Here is a 24,692-nt window from a genome sequence, read left to right as displayed (position 1 = left end):
TTGGTTTAATGTAATAACTCCAAAAATAGAACAGTGAGGTGTAACTTTGAATTATTGATATTTTATAAACAATACAAAACATACACATACAAACGAGGACATCATACAAACATTAACTACATCACACCTGCCCAGACGCACTAGAACACACCTCCATCTCCATTAATTACGTCACACCTGCCCAAACCCACTAGAACACACCCCCATCTCCATTAACTACATCACACCTGCCAAAACCCACTAGAACACACCCCCATCTCCATTAACTACACCTGCCCAGACCCACAAAAACAAACCCCCTTCTCCATTAACTACATCACACCTGCCCAGACCCACTAGAACACACCTCCATCTCCATTAACTACATCACAACTGCCCAGACCCACTAGACCACACCCCCATCTCCAGTGCCCGCATCAGCACCATTTTATTTCTCTCTGTCACTTTCAACTTTCAGATAATAAAGCATTTGACCTTTCTATTGAATTAACAACAGAGGATTGGTTGATTTCCAGGTTTTAATTATGTATCATTTTTAAGATGATTGATGAGAAAAGTATCATCCAACTCTGGGGCATCTCACTGCACCCTCAAATATCATGTCTTGAAATATGCAGACAGACAGATTAAAAGTAATTTTACATTGTATAATTGTACTTCTGACAGCCAACTTTCTAACTCCGCCCATAACTTTATGACATCATAACATTCCCAAAGGGATTATTGAGTCATTGTTAGTTTTACACTGAAGACATGACTCTGCAGTTGTGCTGTAGAATATGGTATCTTGTATAATAAGGGACTATCATTTGTCCCAACATCACAGGCCACAGACTTTGACAAGGAATTCCAACAGTGTTTCTGCAGTTTGAGATTGACTAAGTTTTTTTAATGGGGTTTCTCCATGTTCACCTGCCAATGTAAATCCATTAAATGAGACAAGTTACCAGACAGGAGATCTTGCTATTGCTCTTCCCATTGATAACCTGAACGACAATTAACTTGTGGGCGGTGGTCATGATGACGGCCTATTTGATGACGTAGTCCATCGCGATTCCCCAAAAAAGAAGACGCTCTGGGTTGATCACTGGAGTCAGATGTGAAGGAGGAGGTTGATCATCAGGAGCCAGATGTGAAGGAGGAGGTTGATCATCAGGAGTCAGATGTGAAGGAGGAGGTTGATCATCAGGAGTCAGATGTGAAGGAGGAGGTTGATCATCAGGAGTCAGATGTGAAGGAGGAGGTTGATCATCAGGAGTCAGATGTGAAGGAGGAGGTTGATCATCAGTAGTCAGATGTGAAGGAGGAGGTTGATCATCAGTAGTCAGATGTGAAGGAGGAGGTTGATCATCAGGAGTCAGATGTGAAGGAGGAGGTTGATCATCAGTGAACCTCGAGGATTGTGTCTAGGCTGGCGTTTACACTTCCAGCTTGGTCATATATTTGAATACATTGAATGTTGACATATTGAACCTATGTTATGTATTTGTACCTCCTGTTTCAGGAAGTGATGTCACTAAGTACTGCCCCTATATATACACACAGTGCATTTGAAAAGTATTCAGACCCCTTCACTTTTTTCACATTTTGTTCCGTTATTCTAAAATGGATTAAATCAATATTTCCCCTCAATCTACACACAATACCCCATAATAACAACACAATACCCCATAATGACATCACAATACCCCATAACGACAAAGCAAAAACAGGTTTTTATAAATGTTTCAAATGTAACAGAAACAACAACCGAAGTATCACATTTACATACAGTACCAGTCAAAAGTTTGGACACACCTACTCATTCAAGGGTTTTTCCTTTATTTCTACATTGTAGAATAATAGTTAAGACATCAAAACAATGAAATAACACATATGGAATCATGTAGTAACCAAAAAAGGGTTAATCAATTCTAAATATATATTATATTTGAGACTCTTCAAAGCAGTCACCCTTTGCCTTGACAGCTTTGCACACTCTTGGCATTATCTCAACCAGCTTCATGAGGTAGTCACCTGCAATTCATTTAAATTAACAGGTGTGCCTTGTTAAATGTTAATTTGTGGAATTTCTTTCCTTCTTGATGTGTTTGAGCAAATCAGTTGTGTTGTGACAAGGTATGGGTATCTCTCATGAGGATTGCCACCGGAAAGGAAGACCCAGAGTTAACTCTAATGAACATATCTTCTGCAGCAGAGGTAACTGCACCTCAGATTGCAGCCCAAATAAATGCATCACAGAGTTCAAGTAACAGACATCTCAACATCAACTGTTCAGAGACTGTGTGAATCAGGCCTTCATGGTTGAATTGCTGCATGAAAAAAAACACTGTTTACAAAAGCTTTGATAAAGAACAAGGCCCACACACTGTTTACAAAAGCTTTGATAAAGAACAAGGCCCACACACTGTTTACAAAAGCTTTGTTACATCAGCACAACTATTTTGAGCTGTGCCAACATAATTGCAAAAGGGTTTTCAACTGATCGATTAGCCTTTTAAAATTATCAACTTGGATTAGCTAACACAACGTGCCATTAGAACACAGGAGTGATAGTTGCTGATAATGGGCCTCTGTACGCCAAGTGATCATAGGGTCCAGTGAACTATGAAGGTGGATATACAGTTCAAGTCGGAGTTTACATACATCTGAGCCAAATACATTTAAACTCAGTATTTCACAATCCCCGACATTTAAATCTAGTAAAAATTCCCTTTCTTAGGTCAGTTAGGATCACCACTTTATTTTAAGAATGTGAAATGTCAGAATAATAGTAGAGAGAATTATATTTCAGCTTGTATTTCTTTCATCACATTCCCAGTGGGTCAGAAGTTTACATGCTACCAAATACCAATTGAGTGTATTTTCTTTAAATTGTTTAACTTGGGTCAAACGCTTCGGGTAGCCTTCCACAAGTTTCCCACAATAAGTTGGGTGAATTTTGGCCCATTCCTCCTGACAGAGCTGGTGTAACTGAGTCAGGTTTTGTCGGCCTCCTTGCTCGCACTCGCCCACAAATTTTCTATAAGATTGAGGTCAGGGCTTTGTGATGGCCACTCCAATACCTTGACTTTGTTGTCCTTAAGCCATTTTGCCTCATCTTATGGAAGTATGCTTCGGGTCATTGTCCATTTGGAAGACCCATTTGCGACCAGCCTGTAACTTCCTGACTGATGTCTTGAGATGAAGCTTCAATATATCCATATAATTTTCCTTCCTCATGGTCCTATCTATTTTGTGAAGTGCACCAGTCCCTCCTGCAGCAAAGCACCCACACAACATGATGATGCCACCCCTGTGCTTCAAGGTTAGGATGCCGTTCTTCATCTCCCCTTTGCTTCTCCAAACATAACGATGGTCATTATGGCCAAACAGTTCTATTTTTGTTTCATCAGACCAGAGGACATTTCTCCAAAAAGTACGATCTTTGTCCCCATGTGCAGTTGCAAACCGTAGTCTGGCTTTTTTATGGCGGTTATGGAGCAGTGGCTTCTTCCTTTCTGAGCGGCCTTTCAAGTTATGTCAATATAGGACTTGTTTTAATGTAGATATAGATACTTTTGTACCTGTTTCCTCCAGCATCTTCACATGGTCCTTTGCTGTTGTTCTGGGATTGATTTGCTCTTTTCGCACCAAAGTACGTTCATCTCTAGGAGACAGAACACGTCTCCATCCTGAGTGGTATGACGGCTTCGTGGTCCCATGGTGTTTTTACTTGCGTACTATTGTTTGTACAGATGAACGTGGTACCTTCAGGCATTGGGTAACTGCTCCCAAGGATTAACCAGACTTGTGAAGGTCTACACTTTTTTTTCTGAGGTCTTGACTGATTTCCTTTGATGTCAAGCAGAGAGGCACTGAGTTTGAAGGTAGGCCTTGAAATACATCCACAGGTACACCTACAATCAGAAGCTTCTAAAGCCATGACATAATTTTCTGGAATGTTCCAAGCTGTTTAAAGGCACAGTCAACTTAGTGTATGTAAACGTTTGACCCACTGGAATTGTGATACTGTGAATTATAAGTGAAATAATATTCCTGTAAACAATTGTTGGAAAAATTACTTGTGTCATGCACCAAGTAGATGTCCTAACCGACTTGCCAAAACTATAGTTTGTTAACAAGACATTTGTGGAGTGGTTGAAAAATGAGTATTAATGACTCCAACCTAAGTGTATGTAAACCTCCGACTTCAACTGTAGATATTCCATTTTAAAAGTCTGCTGTTTTTCCAGCTACAATAGACATTTACAACATTAACGATGTCTACACTGTATTTCGGATCAATTTGATGTTATTTTAATGGACAAAAAAACGTGCTTTTCTTTAAAAAACAAGGACATTTTTAAGTGACCCCAATTTTTATATTTTTTTGCTAATTTATTAAAATAAACTGAAAAATCTACATAAGTATTCAGACCGCTTACTTTGTACTCCGTTGAAACACCTTTGGCAGCGATTACAGCCTTGAGTCTTCTTGGGTGTGACGCTACAAGCTTGGCACACCTGTATTTGGGGAGTTTCTCCCATTCTTCTCTGCAGATCCTCTCAAGCTCTGTCAGGTTGGATGGAGAGCGTCGCTGCACAGCTATTTTCAGGTCTCTGATCGGGTTCAAGTCCGGGCCACTCAAGGTTATTCAGAGACTTCTTCCAAAGCAACTCCTGCGTTGTCTTGGTTGTGGGCTTAGGATCATTGTCATTTTGGTAGGTGAACCTTCACCCCAGTCTGAGGTCCTGAGCTCTCTGTAGCAAGTTTTTATCAAGGATCTCTCTGCACTCTGTTCATCTTTCCCTCAATCCTGACTAGTCTCCCAGTCCTTGCCGCTAAAAAATATCCCCACAGCATGATGCTGCCACCACCACGCTTTACGTGGCTTTACTTTGGCAGTCAGGCCAAAGAGTTCAATCTGGGTTTCATCAGACCAGAGAATCTGGTCTGTCATGTTCCTTTTACTGAGGAGTGGCTTCCGCCTGGCCTCTCTACCATAAAGGCCTGATTGGTGAAGTGCTGCAGAGAGATTGCTGTCCTTTTGGAAGGTTCTCCCATCTCCACAGTGGAACTCTGGAGCTCTGTCAGAGTGAACATCGGTTTCTTGGTCACCTCCCTGACCAAGGTCCTTCTTCCCCGATTGCTCAGTTTGGCCAGGCGGCCAGCTCTAGGAAGAGTCTTGGTGGTTCCAAACTTCTTCCATTTAAGAATGATGGCAGCCACTGTGTTCTTGGGGACCTTCAATGCTGCAGACATTTTTTGGTAACCTTCCCCAGAGCTGTGCCTCGACACAATCCCGTCTCTAAGCTCCACAGACAATTTCTTCAACCTCATGGCTTGGAATTTGCTCTGGCATGCATTGCCAACTGTGGAACCTTATATAGACAGGTATACATATGATTTCATGTGGCACAAAACAAAAACACATTCTCAGTCAAAAATATAAGTCAGAATATAGCCTTTCTTTTCTCTCATGTGATTTCAGGTTCTCTGACTGGGAAAATGTCCTTCCACACAGAGAGAGCAGTGGTTGGACTTTTTTTAATTTATTGTGTGTGCCCTCTTATGCTCCTTCAGGCTCCTTAACCAGGTAAAACTCTTTCCACACTAGGAACATTGGAAAGGCTTTTCTCCTGTGTGTGTCCTCATGAGCTTTTAGCCCCCCCCCCCCCCCCCCCCCCTACTCTTGAAAATCAGTTTTTACACTGGGAGCAGTGGTAAGGCTATTCTCCTGTGTTTGCCCACTCATGCTCCTTCAGGCTCCCTAACTGAATAAAACTGTAGCAGGTTTTGAACAGACAACGTTTCCACTCCGAGAATGACAACGGTAAATGACTGTAATTAATACATGCATTAACAGAAAATAATGTAACCAAATGACAGGAAGTAACGGTACATTTACTACTGGTGACATTTGTAAAGGGGAATTGATATAATAAACTCAATCTAAGGGCAATCAATTCACACAATGAAACAACGAAGGAGCAAGAATTGGTGGAAGCCAGCGGAGGACATTCTGAAGAGATACTCACCTATATCTTCACCACACAACCCTCCCCTTCTCCTCGTCTCAACATTTTAAATTATCCTCAAGAGACATTATCTTCACACCTATTTGAGATGCTTTTCACTGACAGCCGCAACTCAATAATCAACGAGGTCTATTGCCACACGCACTACCCAAATAGGAATAAGCCTACAAGCTTGTGATTTGAAACCATACACAGCAAAAACAATTTTTTAAAGAAGCTAATTATCCCAGATTCCTCATTTGGGCAAATATATTTTCATTTACCTCCGTATTGTACGTATTGTATTTAAACAATATGATTTTAATGTGTAAAACAAAAACACAAATTCTCAGTCAAAAACACAAGTCAGAACACAGTCTCTCTATTCTCTCATGTGATTTCAGGTCCTCTGACTGGGAAAATATCTTTCCACATTGAGAGCAGTGGTATTTCTTCTCCTCCTGTGTATGTATTCTTTCATGCTTATTCAGGCCCTCTAACTTGGTAAAACTCTTTCCACACAGGGAGCATTGGTAGGGCTTTTCTTGTGGGTGTGTCCTCTCATGCTGTTTCAGGTTCACTAAACTCCTAAAATTCTTTCCACACTGGGAACCTTGATAAGGTTTCTCTCCTGTATGTATTCCTCCATGTAATTTCATGGACTTTAACTGGGTAAATCTCTTTCCACATGTGATGCATTGGTAAGGCTTTTTTCCTGTGTGTGTCCTCTCATGCTGTTTCAGGCTCACTAAACCCCTAAAACTCTTTCCACACTGGGAACAGTGATAAGGCTTCTCTCCTGTGTGTGTCCTCTTGTGCCGATTTAGGTTCCCTAACTGGGTAAAATTCTTTCCACAGTGGGAACATAGGAAAGGATTTTCTCCCGTGTGTATTCTCTTGTGTGTTTTCAGGCTCCCTAACCAGGTAAAAGTCATTCCACATTTGGAACAGTGGTAAGGCTTCTCTCCAGAGTGTATTCTCTTGTGTATTAATAGGTACCCTAGTTCGTTAAAACTCTTTCCACACTGGGAGCATTGGAAAGGTTTTTCTCCTGTGTGTGTCCTCTCATGCCTATTCAGGTTCCCTAACTTGGTAAAACTCTTTCCACAGTGGGAGCAGTGATGTCCTCCTTTTGCTTTGGGCGTCTCTGGGTCTGATTGCCCTGAAGGACTCTTCCCGTTGTCAGAGGGAGAGTCTGGTCTCTCTCCTGTCAAAGACAAACAGATTATCTAGTTACTTAGTTGTCTACTGTGCTGTACTGTGTGGCCAAACTTGTGAGACATATAAGTCTATGATTGGTTCAGATTTGGTCTTGTTTGGGTGAGTTCATTAAAATAAAAGCCAGTGTGAAAAACAGTGGTCACCAAGTCAATCATCAAACATTTCTGTAAAAACTCAATGTGTTTTCCGTTTGCTCCAGCAGTATTCTTAAAGTGTATAAGAATTTAGTGAATATTTAACAAAGTTTTAGTGAATTTTGAATTTAAAATATATATATATTTTCAAATATTAGTTTGATGAGCCCGGCCTACAAGACCCAGTTCCATCTCCTGAGGCTGAAAGCCCAGAGACTTGCACTTTGCCTGGGTGTGCGGATTTGTCTGGGGGCGCTAAAATGAACATTAGAGGCCATCAAGCTACTATCCTGAGACCGATATTACATTTTTGGCCAATACCGATATCCAATATTTTCCTTGCCCCAAAAAACGATACCGATAACCAATATTTAAAAATGTAGCGGCCTTTAAAGCATTCTAGTACAGTTAAATAGTTCACACACACAAGGATGCAGCGGTCTAAGCCACTGCACCTCAGTGCAAGAGGCGTCACTACAGTCCCTGGTTCGAATCCAGGCTGTATCCAGGCTGTATGATTGGGAGTCCCACAGTAGTTGTCTGTTATTGGTGTAGAGAGGATGACAAAGAAGAGGGATCCCACATGTGGATAGGAAGATACAAATTATAATTATTATGGGAAATATTTATCTAAAATCCAGGAATTTTAAAACTTTAGCTCTCGAGGATATGCCAGTAGGCTACACTAGGTTGTATCTCTAGATCATGCCAGTAGGTTACAGTAGATTGTATCTCTCTAGGTCATGCCAGTAGGCTACAGTAGGTTGTATCTCTCTATGCCATGCCAGTAGGTTACAGTAGGTTATGGTAGGTTGTATCGCTCTAGGTCATGCCAGTAGGTTACAGTAGGTTGTAACTCTCTAGGTCATGCCAGTAGGCTACAGTAGGTTGTATCTCTCTAGGTCATGCCAGTAGGCTACAGTAGGTTGTAACTCTCTAGGTCATGCCAGTAGGCTCATACTTTCTTAGTGCAAAGGTTGCATGTTCAGATCTCATCATGGACAACTTTAGCATTTTTGCTAACTTTGCAACTACTTACTATTTTTCCAATGTGGAAAGTGTCAAATTTGTTCAACAACAAAATTAATGGCATATTTGCTACGTGAGGTTTACTTGATCCAAAATAAGTTTAGTAATGCTTAAGTGACATTTTAAAAAAAAACTTTATTTTACTCGGCAAGTCAGTTAAGAACATTAAGAACAATTTCTCATTTTCAATGACGACCTAGGAACAATGGGTTAACTACCTAGTTCAGGGGCAGAACGACAGATTTTTACCTTGCCAGTTAAATCGTGCAACCTTTCGGTTACTAGTCCAACGCTCTAACCACTAGACTATCCTACAGCTCCGGCAACTTTGATAAAAACACTAAAGGAGTTGTCTCCAGATCGCTATGCATATTCATGCAAGTCGCTTTGCATCCCTCTCCATTGAATACAAGCGGTTGACGTCAACAACCCTCATAGAATATAAACAATAGATTACAATAATAAGATGGATCCACCAATCCAAAGAAAGGATAGGCGGGAGCTAGACAACGCGCCGTTCCGCTTTGTGGACAACTCCCCTTGTTTGGGCGGAGAGACATCTTGTCAGTATATCCATAATCTTTAGTGTAGCCAACCCAACTCACATGGCACTATTGGGGGGCACGGTGTGTACTAAAACATCACTACATGAAAACCTCTACATGCCGTACCCCACAGTCTGCGGTCAGCAGATAGACCCTTCTCAAATATATATATTAAGTCACTTTTTGGAAACGGAACGGATAAAACAAGGGGTAGCTTGTTATCTACGTCGTCTGATTCTAGACATATCAGTCATCATCCTATTGCCCCTCCGTTGAAGAGGTATTGACGAGCCAACTCCGAATATCCAAAGTTAAAAACACATTTAAGGCGGTACTTACTGGTGTTAATCAGATCTCCCATCTCATCCTCTTCATCTTTCAATGTGACAGTAATCTCCCCTTCCTTCTTCACTCCAAAAACTACGTCTTCCTCTTCTTTCACTCTGAACTCATCTTCCTCTTCTTTCACTGAAACGTCCTTCTCTTCTTCTTTCACTGTAACAGCCTCACCCTCTACTTCTTGTTTAACTGTGACATCCTCCTCTTCCTTCTCCTCTTTCACGACAATGTTCAGCCCCAGAGCTTCTTCCTCCGTCCAGCAGACCTCCTCTTCTTTAACAGGAGGGGAGTAAGTTTAGGGAGCTCATGTTCGGGGATGTTAACTAGCTAGCTATCATTAGCGACTAGGCTAGTGCTAACTTAACCAGCCAGCTACTTTTGCTGACTAATACAAAATAACGTAATATTAAATTAAATAGCTTAACAAGTAGATACGACAGAAGTGTGTCTAAAACACAGTAGCTAATATAGACCGAAATCGTATAAATAGCTTGAATCTTTCGGCTATGTTGGCTAGCAAGCTACCGAGGTGGTTGACCAGCTGTTTCTGAAGAACCGTCCACTAGATTGTACGTCATGCTGGCAGCATCGCCTGAAAGACACACATCGCCGTCTGCTGACTGGAGGGGAAACGCAGTTAAGGATCATATTTTATTTTCAGACAAATATTATTTTAAATGGATTTAATTAAATAATAATAATATATTGAGACATACAAAGACCTGAATGTGTTGATTGATTAGTGCGAATAAAAAAAGGTTTACTACAGCACATTTAAGGCAGTTTCATTGAGTCATACTAAATCTAAGTAAGTAGGTAGCTACTGTAGGTCTATACTGCTCCTACAAGGCGTAACAATACATTTTGTAGATGTATATAATGAACAGACTAGGTCTATACTGCTCCTACATGGTATAGCAATACCTGTGGTATAGCAATGTACACTATCTTACAAAAGTTTGGGGTCACTTAGAAATGTCCTTGCTCAAAAATTAAATTTTTGGTCCATTAAAATAACATCAAATTGATCAGAAATACAGTGTAGACATTGTTAACGTTGTAAGTTACTTTTGTAGCTGGAAACACCTGATTTATTATGAAAGGCATACAGAGGCCCATTATCAGCAACCATTACTCCTGTGTTCCAATGGGACGTTGTGTTAGCTAATCCAAAAAAATCATTTTAAAAGGCTAATTGATCATTAGAAAACCCCTTTGTAATTGTTAGCACAGCTGAAAACTGTTGTGCTGATTTAACAAAAGCTTTTGTAAACAGTGTGTGGTCCTTCTTGTTCTTTAACAAAGCTTTTGTAAACAGTGTTGTTGCACAACAATCAGGCAGTAGAACAACAATAATCATCACCCTCTTCACCAATCTTCCCTCCCCTTAACATTGAGTTTGATTCAGATCCTGCCAGTGTACCAGGTGGACATTAGGTTTGATTCAGACCCTGCCAGCATGGCCAGAAATGTATTCCAACGTCAGTAACTTATAACCACAGAACCACCACAGACCTTTCATGCATGACTAAAAACACCTAAGTTTTAGATTTACTGCCATGGTCTAGTATATCACTGCCTAAGACACCATTCACAATGCTGGTTGAGGTATGAGTAAAATATGAAATATTATTTCCTAATTGTGAAAAATTCCCTACTCCTTTAAAAAAATATTACAAATCATTTCAGACTCAAATGTGTAATTTTAAATATCTCAATTCAATCCAGCTGGGCCTTTTTAACACAGACAGTTGTTCCTGCTGTAGATGTTATGCCTTTGTACAGATCTAGGATCAGTTCTCCTCCACAATGCATACACAGAACCAGTCAATTGTTTGGACACACCTACAAATTCAATGTTTTTTCTTTATTTTAACTATTGTCTACATTGTAGAATAATAGTGAAGACATCAAAACTATAAAATAACTAATATGGAATCATGTAGTATCCAAAAAAAGTGTTAAACAAATCAAAATATATTCTATATTTTAATGTTTTATATTCTTCAAGTCTATCATTTTTAAAGGCTAATTGATCATTAGAAAACCCTTTTGCAATTATGTTAGCACAGCTGAAAACTGTTGTTCTGATTAAAGAAGCAATAAAACTATTCTTCTTTAAACTACTTGAGTATCTGGAGCATCAGCATTTGTGGGTTCAATTACAGGCTCAAAATGGCCAGACACAAATAACTTTCTTTTGAAATTCGTTAGTCTATTGTTTTTCTGAGAAATTAAGGCTATTCCATGCGAGATATTGCCAAGAAACTGAAGATCTCGTACAATAATGTGTAATACTCCCTTCACAGAACAGCGCAAAATGGCACTAACCAGAATAGAAGGAGGCCCCAGTGCACAACTGAGCAAGAGGACAAGTACATTAGTGTCTAATTTGAGAAACAGGCGCCTCACAAGTTTTCAACTGGAAGCTTTATCAAATAGTACCCGCAAAACACCAGTCTCAACGTCAACAGTGAATAGGCGACTCCGGGATGTTGGCATTCTAGGCAGAGTTGCAAAGAAACATCCATATATCAGACTGTTTTAAAGAAAATAAAAGATTAAGATGGGCAAAATAACACAGACATTGGGCAGAGGAAGATTGGAAAAAAGTGTTATGGACAGATTAATCTAAGTTTGAGGTGTTCAGATCACGAACAAGAACATTCGTGAGATGCAGAAAAAATGAAAAGATGATGGAGGAGTGGTTGATGCCGTCTGTCAAGCATGGTGGAGACAATGTGATGGTCTGGGGTGCTTTGGTGGTGGTAAAGTGGGAGATTTGTACAGGGTAAAAGGGATCTTGAAGAAGGAAGACTATCACTCCATTTTGCAACGTAATGCCATACCCTGTGCACGGTGCTTAATTGGAGCCAATTTCCTCCTACAACAGGACAATGACCCAAAGGACAGCTCCAAACTATGCAATAACTATTTAGGGAAGAAGCAGTCAGCTGGTATTCTGTCTATAATGGAGTGGTCAGCACGGTCACCGGCCCTCAACCCTATTGAGCTGTTGTGGCAGCATCTTGACCGTATGATACGTAAGAAGTGCCCATCAAGCCAATCCAATTTGTGGGAGGTGCTTCAGGATGCATGGGGTGAAATCTCTTTAGATTACCTCAACAAATTGACAACTAGAATGCCAAAGGTCTGCAAGGCTGTAATTGCTGCAAATGGAGGATTCTTTGACGAAAGCAAAGTTTGAAGGACACAATTATTATTCCAATTCTAAATCAACCTTGTCAACGCCTTGACTATATTTCCTATTCGTTTTGCATAAAATCCATGCTGCATTGTAGGTAAATGGTGACTTGCTGACTGATTTATAAATAATAATTAGTAGTTATTTATGATGCAAGGTGATGTGTAGATCAGTCAGTTAGCAGTCGCCTGCAGTGTCGAACAAGCCCAATATCAAATCAATCAGGTGGTTGTTTGATGAAATGAAGCTTCAGACGTCATTGATCACGTGCTGCCTATAAAGTGATACAGGCTTCAGGAACACTGCGTTGAAGTTTACTGCTTAGCGATTTTGACGCATGCCTCGTAACTACGGTATCAAACGTAACATCCATATCGAACAAGTTGACAAAACAAAAAGGAGCAAGCACGTATGATTTTCTCTTTCGTTTTGTGCCCACAGCAAGAAGGCACCAGAGCCTACCATGCTAACGGGTTCCCACTAGATAACACAACCACACAGTGCATGGAAAGCATAAGGCGTGGCTAATATTTGAAAGCTTGAGCAAGATACCGAGCAAGCATACAAACTCTGTAGATCCTCCATTTGACGTTGAGATAAAGTGCATTAGTAGTTTAGAAGATATCCGGAAATAAGTGAATCAATATGTAATGACGCAAAAACATAACAGTTTGTGCTTATAGGAAACCAGATCGTGACTACAACTCAGTTACTAAGTCTAACCACAGTGTTGTTACACTGGTGAGTAAAAACTCATGCTTCCTACACTTTTACTTTTTGACTGAAAATTAAATATACACTTTACTCAACTGCGTTACCCACTCCAGTCAGCAGATGTGCGACTTTAAGGCAATGCTGTTAGTGTGACGTATAATCGAGTGGACGGAACGCTTCTTTCAACAGCAGCAACAGTTAGTCAGACACCTCGGTAGCTTGCTAGACACTCTCCTCCTAAAGAACAGGAGGATATCACAGAGAATGAGGCCGTTACTGTGAAAGAAGAGGAAGATGCGTTCAGAGTGAAAGAGGAGGAGGATGTTACAGTAAAAGGAGAGGAGGATGCAGTTTATGGAGAGAAAGAGGAGGAGGGGGAGATGACTGTTTCCCAAACGCATCTTAAGGCATCCAATGGTTCTAACAGTGAACTTAACCGTAAAATGGTTTTGAAAAACCGTTCCCGGATTAACACTAGTAAGTACTGTCTTAAATATAGAGGCACAAACTCTGCAGTTGTTGAACAATTTTTTGGTGTTAAAGCGGAAATCTGCAATTGTTACATCCATATTGTGACTTTTAAATTATTTATATATAGTCATTGATTCTTGAAGAAAATAACACATGCCTCATGAGCGTAATTCAACTGTTGTACCCCATCAGAACCCAAAATAAGCTTTTTTTTTACTCCAATGTTTAGAAACAATATAAATCAACACTATAGCCTCAACATGGTTAAAACTATAATGTTGATATCATGGATGGTCAGTCCTTGCATCCATAGGTCGGTCTGTCTGTAGTTACATTTCTCCAACCCCATCATCATCTTATTACCAAAACAGTGGTGGAATTACAGCTCTGATATTGTTTCAACTGCAGATTGCTGGGTTGTGTGTGTTTTTTAAACCGCAACAAAATGGCTGCCCAGAGGCTTGGTTTGGTAAACAGCTGAGTTCACTACACTATGAATACAAGGACTCGGCGTCCATGAGGTCAAAATAATCGTTTTAAACAGATTTTGATGCTATATCGTATATTCGATAATTGCCAGTGAAGATTTCCTGTGGGGGCAAATTATTAGAGCTGTTGATAAGTCATTGTATAATATTCAGCCAATTTTATTTCATGCCATTACATTAAAGGTAAGACATACCTATATTCAATTACATTCATGAATTGGTTTAAACCCTTCTCAAAGTTGGTGCCTTGATGGATTTGTAAAAAATGGTTTGTCATAACACTTATTCATATATATAAATGTAACCTTTATTTAACTAGGCAAGTCAGTTAAGAACAAATTTTATTTACAATGACTGCCTACCCCGGACGACGTGTGCCGCCCTATGGGACCCCCAATCATGGCCGGTTGTGATACAGACTGGATTTGAACCAGGGTGTCTGTAGTGAAGCCTCAAGCACTAAGATGTTGTCCGCTGCGCCACTCGGGAGCACCAAAATCATGTTCTAGTGCTGTCCCCAACTAAAATACATCTTGGTCAACCAAGAGTCATATTTTCTTTCTACCAATCGCCGCATGTGTTTTCATAAAATCTAAATGTACTGAACTTGTTTGATTAAATAAATAAGACACAAAAATGACTAGAGGGAGCCAGTCATCAATATAACCTGACTAGAGGGAGCCAGTCATCAATATGACCTGACTAGAGGGAGCCAGTCATCAATATGACCTGACTAGAGGGAGCCAGTCATCAATATGACCTGACTAGAGGGAGCATCAATATAACCTGACTAGAGGGAGCCAGTCATCAATATGACCTGACTAGAAGAACCTCCCCCCTCCGCTGCTGGACTAAATTCTGCCGTTCTGCTCCTGAAGAATTCAGTAATAGACTAATAGACTACAGATAGACTAATAGACTAGTAATAGACTGCAGTAGCAGTCGGCAACCTTTTCTATTTGGAGTGCCAAACTATCTGACCATTTCTACCAATCTGGGTGCCAGTTATGATTTTCATATGCACATTTTCGTGGAACAGTTTCATTTAATTTATAAAAGTATCTCAAAATTATTGTCTGTGATTAATCTACATTATATCTACATTAAAATTATACAAATCTAAAAGTAACTTTTATTGCCATTGCCAACTATGTAAAAATAATAGCCTACATAAAGCCAACAACTAAAAACATTGCATTCTGCAGGTAGGAAATATCCTGATAAAAATAAATATCCTAGAAATCACATTGGCTGCACATGGCCTGTCTACAACAAACTTGAAACATTGTATCAACTGGCCTCCAAAACTTGCAACATTGTATAAAATATTCTAGGCCCTCAGTTTCCTGCTCCAGTGAGTTCAGGACACACAGCTGTCGACTATTTGTGCAAAGGATAAGAAGTAATCATTGATTTTATGACATTTCCACTGGATCAGAGCATTACATTTTTCCCTTTCATCCCGAGTGGTTATCGAAAGGGTGAGAGCTGGAAATGTTTTACGAAAATACTTTGAGGAACTATTGTCATTCGCAATTGATTTTGATTAGACTTTGTTTACTTGCTGTTTGAGGTGAAGAAAATGTTTATTTAAGAAGCTCCACAACTCATTAGTGGTGGTGCGTTAAGACAATCAGAAATACTATCAGACATCCCCAAATAGGCCCATTTTATAGGCCTACATTTGCACGCAGGCCAGGTAGACTAGTCCTCTATATGCGTAATCAGGTGTGCATCCTTACTCAACATTGACAGGAATAATAAGGGTTTAGTATCCTGTTTCCCTCTTCCTGTCGAACCAGAAGATGTAAGGATTGGAGACAATGAGTGTCCAAAGTGGGGTATATATACTTGTGATGGTGAGAACATGTTTTTGTCTGAATTACAGCTGTAACGACCCTTTGGGAATATTTAAATTTGGTTAAGCTTCTCTAGTGTACATTAGTTATTTACTCTGAAAAATTAGAACCTAACACTATAATTACTGTTCCCTGAAGGAGGGAAATTAGGTAAAACATCTGTTTGGCCCCACCCCTTCCTGGGTCGGTGAAGTGCGGTATTACATTTAAGGAATAAATCTATGCCTCACGCTCATCACCAGTAGAAGGCGGGGCTTCCAGCGAGGTGTGAATTTAATAGTATGTTGTACCTAGTTTCCCTCCTTCAGGGAACGGAAGTTATAGTCATAACCGTACGCTTGTAAACTTAAATACGGGATCTTGCTGTCTGACAGTTTTTTTGTATTCTGAAATGCACTCAACCTACGTATCATTTAGTGGCTCTTTATGTTGTGCTGGAAAAACAGTTTTGGTGGGTGGGCACAGAAATACTAAGTAATTTCAGAGTTAGCTAAATCCAATGTTTTTTAACTGAGTCATCTTGAAATCCAAGATGGTGTTGCAGTAAGACGTGTGTGTTGTTGTAAATGTTATGTTTTTTTGTCTTTGAAATATACTGCAATATATTTCAATCTCTTTCCATTTTTAAATTAAATCTACCTTCCGGCAACCCGCCTCACCCAATGTGATACGAATCTGCAATTTTTTTGTCCTTATAGCTAGAACCTCCATCAGAACCTAGCCATCAGAAGCGAAACAATTACATACTAGCTATTTAGTCATTGTTAGCCACTGCTAGCAGCCTTTACCTTTTTAGCTCAGACACCAGCCGGCTTTTGGCCTGGATCGGACTGTTTTTTTCCACTACATCACCATATTCCTGCCTTAAGCTCTGGACCATTACATCAGATAATCGCAGCTAGCTAGCTGCTACGGAGTGGCCCAGCCCCGAAGCTAGCCTTGAGCTAGGCCCATCTCCCGGCCTGCTCAGTAGACCCTATGATCACTCGGCTAACACAGCTGTTGCATCCCAGACACTTCACTAAGACGACTAGAAGCCATTACATCACCGGATTCCTGCCGTAAGCTCTGGACCTTTGCACCGGAGTGGCTATAGTGGCTAATGCCCTTGTCCCGAAGCTAGCACCAGTTAGCAAACAAAATTAGTCCAGCCACAATACCAATATTTCCAATTGGCCTGGACCCTTTGTAAACAAGGAGCCCCCCGATCCATCACGACTGTTCTGCCGTCATAATTCCGTCTGTAATTCCGTCCTTTGCAGGACGTCGGTGACACCCTTGTCCCGAAGCTAGCACCAGTTAGTCTCAAGCCAGGTGCATCTCCCGGCTAGCGTAGTAACGACTACCTAACGGCTTCCCTGTTTCATACAATTGAAGTCTAAAGTTTACATACAGTTAGGTTGGAGTCATTAAAACTCGTTCTTCAACCACTCCACAAATGTCTTGTTAACAAACTAGTTTTGGCATGTCGGTTAGGACATCTACTTGGTGCATGACACAAGTAATTTGTATTTCATTAACCTTTGACTATTGGATGTTCTTATAGGCACTTTAGTATTGCCAGTGTAACAGTATAGTTTCCGCCCCTCTCCTCGCTCCTCCCTGGGCTCGAACCAGCAACACAACGACAACAGCCATCATCGAAGCAGCGTTACCCATGCAGCGCAAGGGGAACAACTACTTGAAGGCTCAGAGCGAGTGGCGTTTGAAACTCTATAAGCGCGCGCTAACTAGCTAGCCATTTCACTTCGGTTACACCAGCCTCATCTCGGGAGTTGATAGGCTTGAAGTCATAAACAGCGCAATGCTTGACGCACAACGAAGAGCTGCTGGCAAAACTCACAAAAGTGCTGTTTGAATGAATGTTTACGCGCCTGCTTCTGCCTACCACCGCTCAGTCAGATACTTAGATACTTGTATGCTTGTATGCTCAGTCAGATTATATGCAACGCAGGACACGCTAGACAATATCTAGTAATATCATCAACCATGTGTAGTTAACTAGTGATTATGATTGATTGTTTTTAAAAGATAAGTTTAATGCTAGCTAGCAACTTACCTTGGCTTACTGCATTCGCGTAACAGGCAGTCTCCTTGTGGAGTGCAACGAGAGAGGCAGGTCGTTATTGCGTTGGACGAGTTAACTGTAAGGTTGCAAGATTGGATCCCCCGAGCTGACAAGGCGAAAATCTGTTGTTCTGCCCCTGAACAAGGCAGTTAACCCATCGTTCCTAGGTCATTGAAAATAAGAATGTGTTTTTAACCTCTCTAGGGTAGGGTGCAGCATTCGGAATTTTGGCTGAAAAGCATGCCCAAATTCAACGGCTTGCTACTCGGTGCACATAAGTTATGGTATGCGTATAACTGGTAATTTGGATAGAAAACACTCCAAAGTTTAAAAAACTGTTAAAATAGTGTCTGTGAGTATAACAGAACTGATTTAGCAGGCGAAAACCCGAGAAAAATCCATTCAGGAAGTAGTTTTTTTTTGTTGGTTTTGTAGTTTTCTATTCAATGCCATTACAGTATCCATTGACTTCAGACTCAATTTGCAGTTCCTATACCTTCCACTAGATGTCAACAATCTTTAGAAATCGTTTCAGGCTTGTATTCTTATAGACCAGTCTGAACGAGTGGACCCTAACTTGTTTACCTTTTATATTGACAACGTTATTGTCCGGTTGAAATATTATAGATCATTTAGGCTAAAAAAACTGAATAGGCAAAAAAATTTAATATAAACATCGTTTGACATGTTTCTATGAACTTTACGGATACAATTTGGATTTTTTTTGGTCTGATTGTTTTGACTGAGCCTGTGGATTACTGAAGAAAACATGCTAACAAAACGGAGGTTTTTGGATATAAAGAGACTACATCGAACAAAATAAACATTTATTAAGTAAATTAATGTCTTCTGATTGCCACCGTATGAAGATCATCAAAGGTAAGGGATTAATTTTATCTCTATTTCTGAGTTTTGTAACGCTTCTGCTTGGCTGGTTACTGTTTGTAATAATTTGTCAACTGGGCTATGTTCTGGGCTAGGTATGTTCTGGGCTAGGTATGCTTTCGCCGAAAAGCATTTTTATAAATATGACACTGTGGTTGGTTTAACAAGAAGTTAATTTTTAAACCTATGTAAAATATGTCTTGTTTTCTGAATTTTTATAATGAGCATTTCTGTAACTGAATTTGGCGCTCTGCAACCTCACTGGATGTTGGCCAGATGAAAGGTTAACTGACTTGCATAGTTAAATAAAGGTATAATATTTTTTTATTTTTTATATATATATATATATATATATATATATATATATATATATATATATATATATATATATATATATATATATATATTTTAAAATCGGCACTTCGGCGCCCAAAAATAAAGATTTCCGATTGTTATGAAAACTTGATATTGGCCCTAATTAATCGGCCATTCCGATTAATCGGTCGACCTCTAGTATCTATATCCACAGTAAAACGAGTCCTATATCGACATAACCTGAAAGGCCGCTCAGCAAGGAAGAAGCCACTGTTACAAAACCGCCATAAAAAGCCAGACTACGGTTTGCAACTTGTACTTTTTGGAAAACTGTCCTCTAGTCTGATGAAACACAAATAGAACTGTTTGGCCATAATGACCATCATTATGTTTGGAGGAGAAAGGGGGAGGCTTGCAAGCCAAAGAACACCATCCCAACAGTGATGCACGGGGGTTGGGGTATCATGTTGTGGGGTGCTTTGCTTCAGGAGGGACTGGTGCCCTTATCAAAAAAGTTGGCATCACGAGGAAGGAAAATGACGTGGATATATTGAAGCAACATCTCAAGACATCAGTCAGGAATTTAAAGCTTGGTCACAAATGGGTCTTCAAAATGGACAGTGACCCCAAGCATACTTCCAAAGCTGTGGCAAAATGGCTTAAGGACAACAATGTCAATGTATTGGAGTGGCCATCACAAAGCCCTGACCTCAATCCTATAGAAAATTTGTGGGCAGAACTGAAAAAGTGTGTGAGAACAAGGCCTACAAACCTGACTCCGTTACACCAGCTCTGTCAGGAGGAATGGGGCAAAATTCACCCAATTTATTGTGGGAAGCTTGTGGAAGGCTACCCAAAACGTTTTGACCCAAGTTAAACAATTTAAAGGCAATGCTACCAAATACTAATTGAGTGTATGTAAACTTCTGACCCACTGGGAATGTGATGAAAGAAATAAAATCTGAAATAAATCATTCTCTTTACTATCATTCTGACATTTCACATTCTTAAAATAACATGGTGTTCCTAACTGACCTAAGACAGGGAATTTTTATTCTGATTAAATGTCAGGAATTGTGAAAAACTGAGGTTAAATATATTTGGCTCAGGTGTATGTAAACTTCCAACTTCAACTGTATATTGCTGTTCACTGGACCCTATGAACACTTGGCTACATAGCTGATGCCTGATGGACTGTTCATTAATCGCTGTACTCCATTTTGTTTATCTGTTGGCCACAGCCTCGAACTCAGGTCCTGTGTGTAGTTAACTGACCCCCTCTGCCCATTCATCGCCATTTTACCTGTTGTTGTCTTAGCTGATTAACTGTTGTCTTACCAATTGTTGTCTTAGCTAGCTTTCCCAATCAACACCCGTGATTGCTTTATGCCTCGCTTTATGGCTCTCTCTAATGTCAATATGGCTTGTATACTGTTGTTTACTGTTGTTTAGGGTAGTTATCTTTGCGGAGCCCCTAGTCCCACTCAACATGCCTCAAATAACTCTTTTGTCCCACCTCCCACACATGCGGTGACCTCACCTAGCATAACTAGTGCTACCAGTGATGCAGCCTCTCTTATTGTCACTCAATGCCTATGTTTACCTCCACTGTACCCTCACCCTACCATACCCTTGTCTGTACATTATGCCTTGAATCTATCCTACCACGCCCAGAAATCTGCTTCTTTTCTTCTCTGTTCCCAATGCACTAGACGACCAGTTCTGATAGCCTTTAGCCGTACCCTCATCCTACTCCTCTGTTCCTCGGGTGATGTAGAGGTTCGGTCATACTTTCCAGGATCATGCCTAAACAATTCGAGCTTATAATTTAAAAAAAGAATCACCAGAAATAAGACTCTCACTGGTGCCGCCTGTTAAAGACCCCCTCAGCTCTCAGCTGTGCCTGGACACCATATGTGTATCTTCAGAGTTTGTTCTGTTAGGGGACCTAAACTGGGATATGCTTAACCCCCTGGCCGTCCTACAGTCCAAGCTAGATGCCCTCCAATCTCACACAAATGATCAAGGAACCCACCAAGTTCAACCCTAAATCCGTAAACATATGCACCCTCATATATATTATCCTGACCAACTTGCCCTCCAAATACAACTCTGCTGTTTTCAATCAGGATCTCAGCGATCACTGCCTCATTGCCTGCATCCGTTATGGGTTCGCGGTCAAACGACCACCCCTCATCACTGTCAAACGCTTCTGCGAGCAGGCCTTTCTAATCGACCTGGCCCAGGTATCCTGGAAGGATATTGACCTCAGCCCATCAGTAGAGGATGCCTGGTTGTACTTTAAAAGTAAGTTCCTCACCATCTTAAATAAGCATGCCCTTTCAAAAAATGTAGAACTAAGAACAGATATATCCCTTGGTTCACTCCAGACCTGACTGCCCTCGACCAGCACAAAAACATCCTGTGGCGTACTGCACTAGCATCGAATAGTCCCCGCGATATACAATTTTTCAGGGAAGTCGGCAACTAATACACAAAGTCAGCGAGGAAAGCAAAGGCTAGCTCTTTCAAACAGAAATTTGCATCCTGTAGCTCTAACTCCAAAAAGTTCTGGGACACTAAAGTCCATGGAGTATAAGAACACCTCATCCCAGCTGCCCACTGCACTGAGGCTAGGAAACACTGTCACCACCGATAAATCCACAATAATCGAGATTTTCAATTAGCTTTTCTCTACGGCTGGCCATGCTTTCTTCCTGGCTACCCCAACCCTGGCCAACAGCTCCGCACAAGCCGCAGCTACTTGCCCAAGCCTCCCCAGCTTCCCCTTCACCCAAATCCAGATAGCTGATGTTCTGAAAGAGCTGTAAAACCTGGACCTGTACAAATCAGCTGGGCTAGACAATGTGGACCCTCTCTTTCTAAAATTATCCGCCACCATTGTTGCAACCCCTATTACTAGTCTGTTCAACCTCTCTTTCATATCTTCCGAGATTCCTAAAGATTGGAAAGCTTCCCCCTCTTCAAAGGGGGTGACACTCTAGACCAAAACTGCCTTGCGAAAGTATTCGGCCCCCTTGAACTTTGCGACCTTTTGCCACAAAAGGTCGCAAAGTTCAAGGGGGCCGAATACTTTCGCAAGGCACTGTACCTATCTCATCCCCATACTGTATTTATTTATCTTGCTCCTTTGCACCCCAGTATCTCTACTTGCACATCAATCTTATGCACATCTACCATTCCAGTGTTTAATTGCTATATTGTAATTACTTCATTGCCTTAACTCCCTTATCTTACCTCATTTGCACTCACTGACTTTTTGTTATCTTTTGTTTTCTATTATTGACTATGTTTTGTTTATTTAATGTTGTTGTATGTGTCGAATTGCTATGGTTTATCTTGGCCAGGTTGCAGGTGCAAATGAGAGCTTGTTCTCAACTGGCCTACCTGGTTAAATAAAGGTGGAATAAAAATAAAATAAGAAATCCATACAATGACCAATAAGCATACTATATACTCAATTTACATCGCAAATAGTACGGTTAGTATTCGAACACAGCTCAGGTCTCCGGGCTGCCATTTTGCTTCTGTTTAAATCCTAGGATTTAAAAAAGCCACACATCAATCAACCACTCTGCAGTTCAAACAATAATAAAGCTGTAATTCCACCACTGTTTTGGTAATAAGATGATGGATGGGGCTGGAGAAATGTAACTAGACAGACAGACAGACCTATGGATGCAACTAACATTATGTAGCTAGCTGACATACTGGTACACATGGCTATAAAGATATGCTATGCGGTTTGTAAGGATAGTGTAGCTATAGTATAACTTATTTGAAAAGTCATTACATTGCTCAACATTTTCTTAACATTAGGCATAATTATTTAAAGCAGTTCATTTGTATCCACTCTCTCGTCGAACTTCAGCTGCATATTTTCCGCCATTTTCTTCAAATCTGAAAATAGTTGAAGCCACGCCCATTTCCCGAAGAAATGCATTTTGGGCCCTAAAAACACCAAAATAGTGTCCTCTGCATGTATACTTCGTATTTTGGCGAATGTAGTATGACATCTGGAAACTTTTGGCAAACTAACTATATCCATACTTTGACCAATAAGCATCACAAATAGTATGGTTAGAATGAGTATTCTAACACAGCTCAGGTCTCTGGGCAGCCATTTTGTTTCTGTTAAAAAACTAGGTTGTCCCTTTAAAAAAAGCCACACAACAATCAATCAACCAATCTGCAGTTCAAACAATAACAAAGCTGTAATTTCACCACTGTTTTGCTAATAAGATGATAGATGGGGCTGGAGAAATGTAACTACTCTCAAATTCATAGACAGACCTATGGATGCAAGGACTGACCATCCATGATATCAACATTATAGTTTTAACCATGTTGAGGCTATACAGTGTTGATCTACATTGTTTCTAAACATTGCAGTAAAAAAAGCTTATTTGGGGTTCTGATGGGGTACAACAGTTGAACTAAGCTCATGAGGCATGTGTTATATTCTTCAAGAATCAATGGCTATAAATAAATAATTTAAAAGTCACAATATGGATGTAGCAATTGCAGATTTCCGCTTTAACATCACACATCAGTTCAACAACTGCAAAGTTTGAGCCTCTGTATTTAAGACAGTACTTACTAGTGTTAATCATGGAACGGTTTCTCAAAACCATCTTATGGCTAAGTTCACCGTTAGAACCATTGGATGTCTTAAGATGCCCTTTGGAAACCGGGCCCAGATATTCAGTTCCCTCCTCCATTTTCGATGTGACAGTCTCCCTCTCTTCCACTACATAAACTGAATCCTCTTCTTTTACTGTAACATCCTCCTCTTTCACTCTGAACGCATCTTTATCTTCTTTCACTGAAACGTCTTTCTCTTTTTCTTTCACTGTAACAGCCTCACCCTCTACTTGTTTTTGTATTGTAACATCCTTCTCTTCCTCCTCCTCTTTCACTTCTTTAACAGGAGAGTAGCTTAGTGACCTCATGGTCGGGGATGTTAGCTAGCTTGGCTAGTGCTAACTTAACCAGGCAGCTATTTGACCAAAAACAACAAAGTAAACATGAAATTAAATCGGATAATTAACTAGACAACAGAAGTGGGTTTAAAACACAGTGGCTAATAAACACGAAAGCGTCTAAAGAGCTTTATTGGTTTGGCTATTTTGTCTAGCAAGCTACCGAGGTGTCTGACTAACTGTTGCTGCTGTTGAAAGAAGCGTTCCGTCCACTAGATTATACGTCACACCAGCAGCATTGCCTTAAAGTCGCAGACCGCCATCTGCTGACTGGAGTGGGTAACGCAGTTGAGTATAATGTATATTCAATTTTCAGACAAAAAGTTAAAGGGTAGGAATCAGAGACGACGCGAGTCCTAAAATATTCATTAGCCCGCCCTAAATAAATCAATATCAGTCAAAATATTTTATCTGTA

At 40.4% G+C, this 24,692-nt stretch overlaps 1 protein-coding gene across 1 annotated transcript; it reads right to left on the bottom strand.

Moving 5' to 3' along the window:
* Positions 1–1,801: 1,801 nt before the first annotated feature.
* LOC110527630 (uncharacterized) lies at positions 1,802–22,305 on the bottom strand. The gene is given in 3 exon segments (XM_090240564.1): positions 1,802–7,207; positions 9,269–9,560; positions 9,562–22,305. Coding segments are annotated over 3 exon segments (1,161 nt in total). The 5' UTR covers positions 9,577–22,305; the 3' UTR covers positions 1,802–6,353.
* Positions 22,306–24,692: the final 2,387 nt, after the last annotated feature.

Source organism: Oncorhynchus mykiss, chromosome 7 (genome assembly GCF_057628025.1).
Source record: "Oncorhynchus mykiss isolate SJ-2025 chromosome 7, ASM5762802v1, whole genome shotgun sequence".
NCBI lineage: Eukaryota > Metazoa > Chordata > Actinopteri > Salmoniformes > Salmonidae > Oncorhynchus > Oncorhynchus mykiss.
This window is presented reverse-complemented; position numbering and strand designations above follow the sequence as displayed.